General features: G+C 45.6%; 2 protein-coding genes across 2 annotated transcripts; one reads left to right on the top strand and one right to left on the bottom strand.

The window, feature by feature from the left end:
• Positions 1-753: 753 nt before the first annotated feature.
• On the bottom strand, positions 754-2,258 carry LOC101753186 (cyclin-P1-1). The gene is made up of 2 exons (XM_004976845.2): positions 1,777-2,258; positions 754-1,245 (listed from the first exon to the last, which is right to left on the bottom strand). The coding sequence occupies exons 1-2, from the start codon at positions 2,172-2,174 to the stop codon at positions 903-905; spliced, it is 741 nt and encodes a 246-aa protein (XP_004976902.1). The 5' UTR covers positions 2,175-2,258; the 3' UTR covers positions 754-902.
• Positions 2,259-4,608: 2,350 nt separating this feature from the next.
• LOC101752776 lies at positions 4,609-12,446 on the top strand. Its single transcript, XM_004976844.4, has 20 exons — positions 4,609-4,907; positions 5,018-5,106; positions 5,705-5,811; positions 5,897-5,951; positions 6,241-6,329; positions 6,483-6,549; positions 6,630-6,692; positions 6,824-6,994; positions 7,093-7,186; positions 7,281-7,360; positions 7,467-7,539; positions 7,625-7,668; positions 7,799-7,866; positions 8,281-8,366; positions 8,450-8,607; positions 8,694-10,002; positions 10,491-10,780; positions 10,867-11,085; positions 11,171-11,327; positions 11,755-12,446. The coding sequence occupies exons 1-20, from the start codon at positions 4,796-4,798 to the stop codon at positions 12,060-12,062; spliced, it is 3,639 nt and encodes a 1,212-aa protein (XP_004976901.1). The 5' UTR covers positions 4,609-4,795; the 3' UTR covers positions 12,063-12,446.
• Positions 12,447-12,519: the final 73 nt, after the last annotated feature.

Below are 12,519 nucleotides of genomic sequence, written 5' to 3'. Positions count from 1 at the left end.
ATTTTTACAGTTTGGGATCAATGCTAATCTACCTTCTATTTGTGCCATTCGACACCATACTGAAATCAATACTAGCCTATAATATGGTACATTTCAGTATATAAAGACCCAAAAGAATGTATTTAACTATATTACTGCTGTTACAAGAATGTATCTAACTATATTACTACTTTCTAATTACTGTTGTTATTCACCCCTGGAGTGGAGACCCCGTCCCCAAGCAACAATAAACCCAGATCAAATAAGCCCAATCCCGGAGGGCGTCGGTGCAATATGTCCTCGATGCCGTCCACGCCAAAATGGAATGGAAAGGCAACGCCAGCCGTTTCGCCATTTTCCGGAGCCCACTGGAATCAGCACTGTCGTCTGTGCTCGTCACGCCTCCGCCCCTTTCCTGCCCTCTTTCGGCGCCGGTTCAGTTCGGCGTATTCGACCTCTTCTGCGTCAGCTTTCCGATACCCCGACGAGGAACACTCCGTGCATTTCTCGCGGCGTCCGAGCATGCGTCAGCCTTGGACCGGCGCAATGCAGCATGCAGAGCGCATGACTTGCTTGGCCAGAGTTTGGCGCCACAACTTCCAACCAACTTACCTAACCCAGAGTCTTTACTACCAGTACTCTTCTCGACGAGCGTTGGCTGGCTTGGTTACCAATCTGCCGTGCCGGTGAGACGCCGCGATCGAATCGAGCTCACTGCTGATTGCTCGCCCCATGGAGAACATCAGCAGCGAAGTGACGTAACACGACTGTTAGTTTCGATGAACACATGTAATTCATCAAATGATCACGCGTGATCTTCGCACCGTTCCATCCGATCACCTGCAATTCAGGATCCGTACATGTATGGCACATCGGCAAACAACTCTGCAGCTTGCCCACATTGTTGCTACTACCTGCTACTGCTATCTAGTAATCGAAGCCTCGAAGGCCCACAGCTCCCGGAGTGACGCCGTGCTCGCCGGCGGCACGCCGCCGTTCGGCAGCGGCTTCCGGTCGTGGTCGTCGCCGTCGGCGCTTTCCGCCGGCTGCTCCTCCGCCAGCGGCGGCAGGGGCTTGATGGCGGGCTTGGGCAGGCCGTGGTGGTCCCTGCGCATCTCCTTCTCCAGGTGCTCGCGGTACCTGCCGTAGGCGCGGTGGTCGACGGCGACGGCGAAGTCGAGCACGTCGAGGAGCTCCAGCTCTAGCTTGTTCATCTCCGCGTTGCTCACGCCGCCCACGCGCGCGAAGAAGGCGTTGCTGTGGTGGCTGCGCGCGGGGCGAGAAAACCACGGCACAGATCAGTACAAAGTTTGATGTCTCATGGATGGATGCTTTGCATATACAGTATCAGTATGTGACAGTAATACTCTGAACTTTTATGTCTGGAGAGCAGCTATCATGCTCTGCGAATATTTGACGACATGTTTGTCTGATGTCGTTGTCAGAGTACATCAGCCACGAAATTAGTGTGACAAGAACTAATCGGGTACATAGAAAAATCCGGGTACTTTCTTTTCCTGGCTCAGGAGAAGTCTCAATTTAATCTCGAAATATTATCCTTTATTTTTGCGGTGTGTAATCGTCGATTAAATGTGGTCGTGATCGATATTGGAATTCGTTTGTTGCAGCAGTAAGATCACCGAAAAGTGAAGTGTACGGACGGAATTAAAATGATGCAGAATTTTTTGTGTTCTTCGTAGCATGATTCTGAAGTTTCCCGCGAAATCCGTATATAGGTAGTATGAAGGTCTTTTTGTGTATGGAATCATCGGAATGGAAATGAACGGAGGGACTTACAAGTCGTCAAGGACCTTGGAGGCGACGAGGAGGCAGGCGAGGAGGAGGCGGTGGACGTTCCTGGACGCGACGGCGGCGGCGGGGCGGCGGTGCGCGGCCATGTCGACGTAGGCGTACGCGACGACGTAGCACTCGGGGTCGAGCCCCGCGTAGCGGTGCACGCGCTCCAGGTACTCGGCGACGCCGATGCGCGGCGCCGGCGCGCCCCTGGCCGCCTCGAACGCCCTCAGCCCTCCTCCTCCGCCCCCGCGGCCGTCCGGCGCCGCCACCGCGTCGTTCCGCGCCACGAGCCGCTGCACGGCGCGCGCCAACATGGCCAGCTCCGGCGGCGGGGAGGAGGACGGGGAGCGGTCGCCGTTCGCCGCCGCGGCGCCCGTGGGCAGCGCCACGGCCGTCATTAATTCTCGGCTGCCGGAGGGAGGAATGCAGAAGAACTCAGTCGTGTGGGGGCCTGGCCTGGGGGGCGGCTTGGCTCGGCGCCTCCGCTTGGCGCTTGTTTAACGTGGGCATGGACGGCTGGGATGGACACGTGGTGGGGCCGCGGCCGTCGGATGCGATGGACTTCGACTGGTGGAGCTTTCTCTCGTTGGGCGATCGACCAGAAACGGATAGGGTATTACGGTCGTGAGCCTTTCCTTCTCTCGATCTCCGATGCTGACATCTCGGTCGGAGGAAAAGGAATTTGTTCGTGCTTCATCATCCATCATCCATCCTCCTCGTTCGATTTTGTCGGCGGATCATTGCAAAAGCGCGAATCTTAAATGATTGGGCTCAATTCGATCTCGTGGTAGTGTTGCGTGTTCCTGGGCTTTCCGTCATAGCCCAATTTCATTTGAGCCCGAAGCCTGCTGGTTAGGCCCTTATTCGTTCCTTTCCTCTTTTTTTTTTCTGCTTTCTGCTCCATTCAGCAGGAAGGAGTTCAGGAAGTTGAGGTGAGACGAGGTCTGAGGATCGTACCAACAAACAGTAGAGCCGAATTGGTTGTCAGAGTTCATCCGCGACCGGAGCTTGTGGCAGTAGTTGAGGCTTGGAGCCACCTTCCCACGCACGGCCGGCCACCTCGAGTTCAAAGCGAGGGGATCGCTTTCTCACCAGCAACAGCCAGCAGCACACGGCAGCGAACCATGGAGTTGAACGGGCATGTCAACCTGGGATGCCACTCCACTTTGTGTACCAAGGACTCCAGAAAAAAGATCAAGTGGGGTGGGGGAATGCCGCCCGCACGTCGTCCTGCCTGCCCGGGCACCGGTAGTTTCCGGCCTCTGACTACCGTAACCCAGCAGAGTACCAGACCACCACCGCTGGCCGCTGCTGCCTGAAAGCCACCTGCCAGAAGCTTCACAATTCTCCCCGGGCTCCGGCAGACAGCCGTTTCCTTTTGTGTGTGTGGTTGCAGGCACCTGCTGAAAGCTGCTCTGAAATCGTCCTGGTCCGATCGGCTGATGAAATGACTTGTGTTGTGAATGTGATTCCTGATGATGACGATGGTTCAGACAGAAATCAAAACGTTTCTGGGTCGTTTGCATGAATGAACCCAGACAAGTCGACATTCATAAGACTATTTCCAATCTACCCTGGAAGGATTGTAGAGTGTCCTAGTACCAACAACCAGCTGGTCCTTGTCCTTGCACACTCATAAAAACCATCCAAACCATCGACAGTAGTGTTTCCACTCGAACTTCCCGAGCTGAACATGCAGGCAACCACGGGCTCCACTGTTTGCTTAGCAATCAGCACAAGATGATTATCACCCAGTCTGAAGAGTTGAGCGAGGGGGAATAAACTTTTGCGCGATCCATCCATCTCACGTGCTGCAGGCCGCAGTTCTTGGTCCCATCCAACCCATGGCTGCCTGCATGGGTTCCCACTGGGAACAAACGTCCAGATCTGCCTGCCCACCGTCGGCGTCGCATCAACCAGCAGCAGTAGCAGTAACAACGATAGATAATCCAAGTGATTAACCTAACCAGCCCTCGTACTCGGTTTCGTTTCGTCCTTGATGGCCGAGCAGGAGATCCGGGCTCCCCTCGCGGGGGTTCCGATTCCGAGGCTGATCGATTCAGCTTTGCCGCGAGCTGAAGCTTCGTGCGGAGCCAGCGACGACTGACAGACTGATGCGCGCATGGTTCCAGCTTGTAATTGCTTGGGAATTAACTTACTTTAATTTGAAGGTTCCAGTAACTTTTTCGCTGCTGGTTAGATTTGTTCTGTAGCTAGCAGTAACATGGTCACCCAAACCGCTTTTGCCGAACAGGGTTGAGGACTTGAGGTTGATGGGATTTTAAAATGAATCATGTGGGGGAAAGTGGTTTGTCAAAAAGGTACGGGTAGGAACAGTAAGATCTTGAGGCCGAGGTGTCTCTGTCGGTCGAGTGAATCTTCTCTGCCTTTGCTCATTTCGTCAGTTCATTATACTACTGGTAGCTAATTCTTACCATAAAAAAGTAGCTACTAATTCTCCAAAAAAAAAAATCCCTTTCCAAGTTTAATCACCCACACGGTTTAATTTAATTGCCATCCAAATTATTTACTCCAAAGAGTTTTATCCAAATACTTCTTCTGCTTCTTGATTCAATTACTCATGTTTCCTTAAAAAAATGTATAGCCAGCAATGTAAAAGAAATCTAACTGAACTACAAATCAAACACACTCAGAAAAGAGTTGATCCCCAAGTACACAATACCAACCTTAGCCTATACCCAAAATAGATCCCCAAGTAAAGGATCAAATCGATACAAATGTCCCAGTGACACTCTTGCACCAAGAAGGAAATAAAAAAAGGAAAAAAAAGAGAAAAAGCTTAAACCAAAAGGAGTCTCAGTCTCAGACCTAAAAGGGCCCACCATCTCTTCTCACATCCTTCCACCCCTCCACCTCCTCCCTCCCCCCTCTCTTTCTCCATCTCGCCGGAATCTCTCACCTCCGATCCGGCGGCGCGCCACCACCGACACCGGGCAAACCGTACCGCCGCCGCGCCGCCCCGGTAGAGACGTCCGAGGCGCTCTGGGAGGTGGGGAAGATGGAGTCGATCATAGCGCGGGCGCTGGAGTACACGCTCAAGTACTGGCTCAAGTCCTTCTCCCGCGACCAGTTCAAGCTCCAGGGCCGCACCGCGCAGCTCTCCAACCTCGGTAGGATCTCTTGTCTCTTCTAAAGTCTTCACCCCGGGTGCCGATTTCATTGGGTTTTGTGATTCCGGTGCTGAGTTTTTGGTTTCGGGTGTGATTTGGCGGGGTCCCAGATATCAATGGCGATGCGCTGCACGCGAGCCTGGGTCTGCCTCCGGCGCTCGCCGTCGAAACCGCGCGTGTCGGGAAGCTCGAGATCACGGTAAGATGCCGCTACCTTCCACTCGCAACTTCGTATATTTTCAGCTGCCTTACTATTTTCCCTCGGGGGCTTATGGGCCGCATTGTTGGTAGATGTTTGTCCATGCTGCCGCCAACTCACCGAAGTTCGATATATTCGCCTGAATTTTGTTATTCACTCTAGTTGTGCTCGTGGGCAGTACAAAACAGCAATTGTGCGTGGTGCAGTTGTGACTTTGCTTGTTGTTGCGATAGATAATCTTCGTGGTGGAGAAAATTAGAGTCGTATGTTCGTGCTTGTGTTAGAATGATGATTTCATGAAGTTATTCTTTGTATTTAGCTCGGCATTTGTGTTAAATTTGCTTCGCTTCTGTTAATTTTTGACATTTTGTCGGAATTATGGAATCTACAGTTGGAACGGAGAGGGTCTGGTGATTTTGTAGTCCAGATGTTATACAAATAGTGTCCAGGGGGTCATCTTGGCTAGATTTGGACACTAGCGCTAATACAGCAGTCAAGCCTGAGCTTGCAGTTAGCGATAGCCTCATAGTATGGATAATAAACTTGCATTTTTTTTTTTTTTGCTTTGGTAACGGAATTCTTGCGTTTGTCACTGCAGTTACCATCTGTATCAAATGTACAAGTGGAGCCAATTGTGGTGAACATTGACAAGCTTGATCTCGTGCTTGTAGAGAAGGATGATTCTGAAAATCTCAGCCCTAGCAGGTAATTTCATTTCTATATGTTGCGATTTAGTGCCATTGTGTGACAATTCAGTAACTGTAGTTTCTGTTATTTCCACCCCTTTTAGCACTGCGTCATCTCCATCAGCAACTAAAAGCAGCGGATATGGTTATGCTGATAAGGTATGTTTTCTTGCACTTGATGTTTAGCGCGTGTGCACATTCCAAAAGTTTATGCTGTAAAATCATCAATATTCTGATGTTTGCTCTGTGAGAACTGGAACGCCAGTTCCATGATAACTGACATTAAACTTATCCATTTTCTCTGAGATCTTATATTTCCTCTTCTCTTATTTTCTGCCATTTTATTATACTGCTACCCTGTTTTAGACTATAGCTAACTTTTTTGAAGCAATATAAACTTGCAAGAACTGAACTTGGAATGGGATTTAATCTTCTATATTGGGCTTAGATTGCAGATGGAATGACAGTACAAGTAGGTATTGTGAACCTGCTACTGGAAACACATGGAGGGGCTCGCCGTCGAGGAGATGCGACATGGTATTTACTTATATTTGAGCGGCTTTGGAGTTTTATTTACCACGAGTCCTTTGCATACTCAATTCTTGTCTGTTTATCTTATTTTTCCACCAAGTAGACTTCGCTGCAAATTTTTTTCTGGAAACAGGAACACTAATCTCTTCTAACTATCAGGTCACCGCCCCTTGCAGCTATCACATTTCGTGATCTTGTGCTGTACACAACAAATGAAAAATGGCAGGTACTCATTCTGATTTTAAATTATAATTAACTTAATAAATGGTATTATGGCATTGCCTGATTTCAGTGCCATGTTTATAGGTAGTAAACTTGAAAGAAGCAAGGGATTTCTCCAACAACAAAGGATTCATTTATGTTTTCAAGGTTTGATGCTCCCTACTTGCTTCCAGAAAATTATTGCCTGCCTTTTACTGCTTCCTGATCTATTGCAAACTAATAACACTTTCAAAGTCATAAAGGATCTCTGATCTCATATATTTTCTTAAAATTCACAGAAACTGGAGTGGCAATCACTGTCAGTTGATCTGTTACCTCATCCTGATATGTTCACCGATGCAAGATTTAACTCTTCTAGCAGTCAAGATAACAAACGAGACGACGATGGTGCAAAACGAATGTTCTTTGGTGGTGAAAGATTTTTGGAAGGAATATCAGGGGAGGCTAATGTGAGTGCTTTGAGTTGTGTAAAACTCATTAATTTGTTCTTTTGTGTTGAACTTCCCTTTTCCGGGCTGCTTAGCTTACACGTTGATTTGAATGTTAGATCACGGTCCAACGGACAGAACAAAATAATCCACTTGGGCTTGAGCTTCAGCTGCATATTACTGAAGCTGTCTGTCCTGCGTTAAGTGAACCTGGTAATCAGTTCCTGTCCGTGAAGCTTGACCACTCTGTTTAGTACTTCAATTTCTGTTTTGCATAATTTAAACTTCTAAAAAATATTTTTGACAGGTTTACGGGCCTTTCTTCGGTTCATGACTGGGGTCTCTGTTTGCCTAAACAGGGGAGACGTGGATCCAAAAGCTCAGCAGGTTTACCTTTTCTTCCATGTACTTTCGTTATTGTGGTGCATGCAGTAAGGTGTATACAGTTTCATTTGTATTCTTATTCCCTTTCCTTTTACTATTTCTCGACCAGCTTGCAGAAGCAGCAGGATCTTCCTTGGTGTCCATTATTGTAGATCACATATTCCTCTGCATTAAAGATACTGGTTAGTAGTAGTGCCAAATAACTTTAAATATGTTACTTTTAGTCCTGCTATAGTGACCTGTTTGTCAAATCATTTGTATGAACAGAGTTTCAACTTGAACTTCTGATGCAGTCTTTGTTCTTCTCACGGGTAATTTCCCCTGATTGCCATTGTTATTTTGTAGTATGATTTGGTCACTGGTGGAGTCTGCTGATGATATGATTGATTTAGATGTTTGACCTCTTAGAGGATTTAAATTGAGTTTTTATTTATCTTAAAGGCGAGCATTTCAGATGGGGAGTGTTCGAAGAACTTGTCTTGCATAAAGGTCGGCGGGCTGTTTCTGAGGTACTATGTCTGTCCTTGTTTCTAGTGACGGCTCAAGTCCTGATGTTTGTAGCCATTCACTTAACTGTGCTAAAATTGAGAGCATTGTCACGCTTCATGTCTAAACTATCAAATGGCACTGAACAAATCTCTTTTGGATTATGCACTACCAATGGGAGATAAAACAAGACACATGCAATGCTGAATACAGGATAATGAGTCTGTTCATGTCAAAAGCATCTGATGGCATAAAACCACCATATATATTATTATATTACTTATTACTTATAGGTTACTCAAGTTGCATACAATATCGAAAATAGGGTACTTTAAAATTTGACTTTGAATTAAAGTACAGGAATTTGTGATGTAGCTGAGTTCTAGAAGCTATTGAAAAACCATTACTGGCCCTAATGTATGGATATGTTGCTGCAGAGACACCTTTTCTCGCCCTCCATGCACATTGATACAGCCATCTATGCAAGCAGTTTCACAAGAGCCTCTGCCTGTGCCTGACTTTGGTGACTTAACTATTTCTAATTCTTGTAACATATTAGATATCCTTGAACATTGTTGAGTCTGATCTCAATGTTTGATTTATCAGGCCAAAATTTTTGCCCTCCAATCTATCCATTTGGGAATCAACTATTAGAATTTGCTGCTGGGGTTCCTTTGTTTTCTCTCTATTGTCTCCAGATCACTCCTTCCCCATCACCTCCAAAGTTTGCTTCAAAAACTGTGATCACATGCCAGCCTCTTACGGTATGTCTCCTTCATATATGCAGTGAAGGTTGTTCTTTTAGTGTTTTCTGCTTATTTAAATATTGCTTGTGCTTCTTCATTCTTAGGTGACCCTCCAGGAGCAGTCCTGCTTAAGGATTGCCTCATTCTTGGCTGATGGAGTTATGCCCAATCGCAGTACCGTATTGCCTGATTCTTCAATCAACAGCCTGTCATTTTCTCTTAAAGAGTTCGATCTCTCTGTTCCATTAGACTCTGAAGAAATCACAAGGTGCAGTGGAACCAAGAACATGTGTCCACAATCATCATTTTCAGGTGCACGACTTCATGTGGAAGACCTATACTTCTGCCAGTCACCATCAGCAAAATGTCCATTGCTGAACCTTGATAGGGACCCAGCTTGCTTCCTTCTCTGGGAATATCAACCTGTTGATGCAAGTCAGATGAAGTGGGCTACTAGGGCTTCTCATTTAAGCCTCTCGCTCGAAACTTCTAGCGCTTCAAATGGACAGAGAGCAGCTAGGGACTCCTCTGCAAATTTGTGGAAATGTATTGAACTAGATGACATCCGATTTGAGGCAGCTATGGTTACCGCAGATGGTAGTCCTTTGTTGGATGTGCCACCCCCCGAGGGTGTTGTAAGGATTGGTGTTGCTTTCCAACAGTTTACGTCCAATACCTCAGTTGAACAATTGTTTTTCGTCCTAGGTTTCTATACTTACTTTGGTCAAGTTGCAGAGAGTATTTCAAAAGTCAGCAAAGGTAACAAGTCTGGGGTGAGCGAATCCTCGGCTGAGAAATTTGAGAATAAATTGCCAAGTGATACGGCTGTGAGCTTAACTATGAACAACCTCCAGCTCAATTTCTTGGAATCTTTGTCAGCACATGACATACATATGCCCTTGGTTCAATTTGGGGGAGAGGATCTGTTCCTGAAAGTTTCTCATCGCACACTAGGTGGTGCCTTTGCGGTCACAACTAACTTATTGTGGAGAACTGTCAATGTGAACTGTTTGGAGGGAGAGAGTGCTATGATTTGTGAGAATGGCATTGCAGTGACTGGAGAACACAACATTGAGGTGCATGAAAATGGGCATCCCAAGATGAGAGCAGTCTTTTGGGTTGATCATCGGAGCAAAAACCAAGATAAAAAAGCTCAGTTTATTGATGTAAATATTACTCATGTAATGCCTTATGACATGCGGGATATGGAATGCCATAGCTTGAATGTGTCAGCTAAGGTATCTGGTGTTCGTCTTGGAGGTGGAATGAGTTACACCGAGTCTTTACTGCATCGGTTTGGAATCCTGGGGCCTGATGGTGGTCCAGGGGAAGGCCTCTTGAGGGGATTAAAGGATTTATCTTCTGGCCCACTTGCAAAACTATTCAAATCCTCTCACCTCACCGAGGAGGAAAGTAAGTGTTTGCAACTGTGCCATTCAATTCGTTACTTCAAGGAAACTTTGTATTTACGCCTGAGTCTTGATTGTTTGTGCTCAGTTGTGAGATTTGAGGTGTGATATATGATATAGGCATATCCATCATTCCTTGGGTACCCATGATAGTTCTATGTTCTAACCACATATTTTAGAATGAACTGCTATTGACTTCTCTCCACATTATGATTGTGTTTAAATTCACAAAATCTATGGTTTTCAGATTGATAACCATTGTTTATTTCCACTATCCATTGACTCGTCTCCTTTGCATCTCAATCCAGATATGAATTTCATTTTTTAACCGTAACATGCTCAAGTTCAAGTGACTGTTACAGAAATAGTGTATGAAGAAAAATACTTTAGTCCTTATTTCAGATTCAGTACAAATTCTCAATTTGTTGCTTTCTGCTTTGCTAGTGCATTAATCATGATTCATGAATTTATCTTCTTTCCCTAAAATTACAGATGAAAGGTCCAAAGTTGACGATCACAGTTCAAAATTTGATCTCGGGGTGCCAGATGATCTTGATGTGTCAGTTGAGCTTAGAAATTGGCTATTTGCACTTGAAGGAACGGAAGAAGTAGGAGATTGTTTTACTCCAACTCGTGGAGCTGATCGTATCAGTAGAGAAGAAAAATGTTGGCATTCAACCTTCAGGAATTTACATGTCTCCGGAAAGAGCAGTGACCGGCTTAACTTGGGAGGTGCAGGAAAAGTGTCATCCAAAAGGGCATTTCCTGTGGAACGCTTTACGGTACACGACTGTTATGCCTTTGGATTTCAGTTTGGCATCTCCTTTAGGCTTTAGCTGTTCAATTGTTTGATACTCTGTACTTGCAGGCTGGAATTGAAGGTTTGCAGGCAATAAAACCTCGCCCGAGAGATCAACATGCTGGAAAAGGAACGTCAAACAATCATCAAATGGGCAGTGGATTTAATAATGCAAGTTCTGTTGGTGACCATGGTGTTGATGTTGAAGCTACCATGGTCATTGGCGAAGATGAGATTGAGGGTGCCAAGTGGACAATGGATAATGTTAAGTTTTCCGTCAAAGAACCGGTATGAACACATTTCAGCTACTTGTCTAAACCTGTCGCAAATTTAAACATGCTTCCTGAGCTATTTTATCCATTTGAGAGCACAGATCGAGGCAGTTGCAACGAAAGAAGAACTAGAGCACCTCGCCATGCTTTGCAGATCTGAAGCTGATGCGATGGGGAGAATCACTGCTGGAATTCTTCGTCTCCTTAAGCTTGACAAATCTCTTGGACAGGGCACCATAGAACAGCTTCGTAACCTAGGTATGGAGCTCTCCACAAGTTATTTTTTGGCACCTTTTGACTTGTCATAATTGATAATTGTTCACTATTGGTTTGAGGTTGTGCAGCTATATGCAATTGCAAAATATCTAGTTCCTTCTAGGCCCATTTGAAAAAATAAAATAAAATGTTTAATACAGTTTTGCAAGCTTATTAGAACGTAGGTTATTAGAAAATTTACAGGACATGCTTTCTCCTGCCAAAAAATATCCTTGATATTGCAAAATTAAAATGTTTCTACTAAGTTTGCATCATGAAAGACAAGTTCCTTTTTCATGGTTCTTAGTGGCTGTAGGGTTCTTGTAATGTTTATTGTTTCTGTTCTTTCATTCTCTTTCACTTGAAAAAAAAAAGCTTTGCAAGTGTCCATATCTAGAGGATTCAAATGTCTTTCGATGTCCTATTACAGGAAGTGGAGGCATGGACAATATATTTAGCCCCAGGAGGCTGAGCAGGCAGAACAGTTTTGGCAGTATAGGCACTCCTAGGACTCCAACTATGCAAGCGATTGCAGATGTTATGGGATCGAAAAACACACTAGAAGCGACCATTTCTTCATTGCAAGTCGAAATTTCTGAATCCAAGGCTAAATGTGCGGCACTGATTTCCCAGGCAAGCAGCACGGAAGATCAGAACCACGCCGAGGATATCAGGCAACTGAACGAAAAGCTCGAGAGCATGCAATCGTTGGTGACACGGTTGAGAACTCTGATCTGAGTTTGTACATGGGTTTTTGTGTACAGTACACAAGGTCGTTCTGTCCAAATCTTGGAAGTGGCCAATGCTGCACTTCCTGGTGGCTGATTCAGTTATTCTTTTGTGTACATTTATATATGTTCCTTGGGGTGAGGGTGTATAAAGGCAGAAGGGGGGTGGAATAATGGGTTGATAGGCAGCTGGAAGAAAGTTTTGTAGGCAACTGGAAGGATGCTGTGTAGCACTGCATCATGATCAAACGGGTCATTAGGAAGAGTGCTGCACTTATGATTTGTATCGTTATATGTATAATGTGCAGAGAGCTTTTGGCGCACTAGCGTTTTGTTTGTACTGTCGAATTTTTGTAGTTTCATCCAAGTGTCGACACCAAGATTTCTTTTATCAGTTTAAAGTTAAATGAATCAAATGGAGTGGAAGGAGTATATTGGCAAATGACAGCGGTAAAATGAAACTGAAG

The sequence above is a fragment of the Setaria italica genome, chromosome VII (assembly GCF_000263155.2).
Source record: "Setaria italica strain Yugu1 chromosome VII, Setaria_italica_v2.0, whole genome shotgun sequence".
Lineage (NCBI taxonomy): Eukaryota > Viridiplantae > Streptophyta > Magnoliopsida > Poales > Poaceae > Setaria > Setaria italica.
This window is presented reverse-complemented; position numbering and strand designations above follow the sequence as displayed.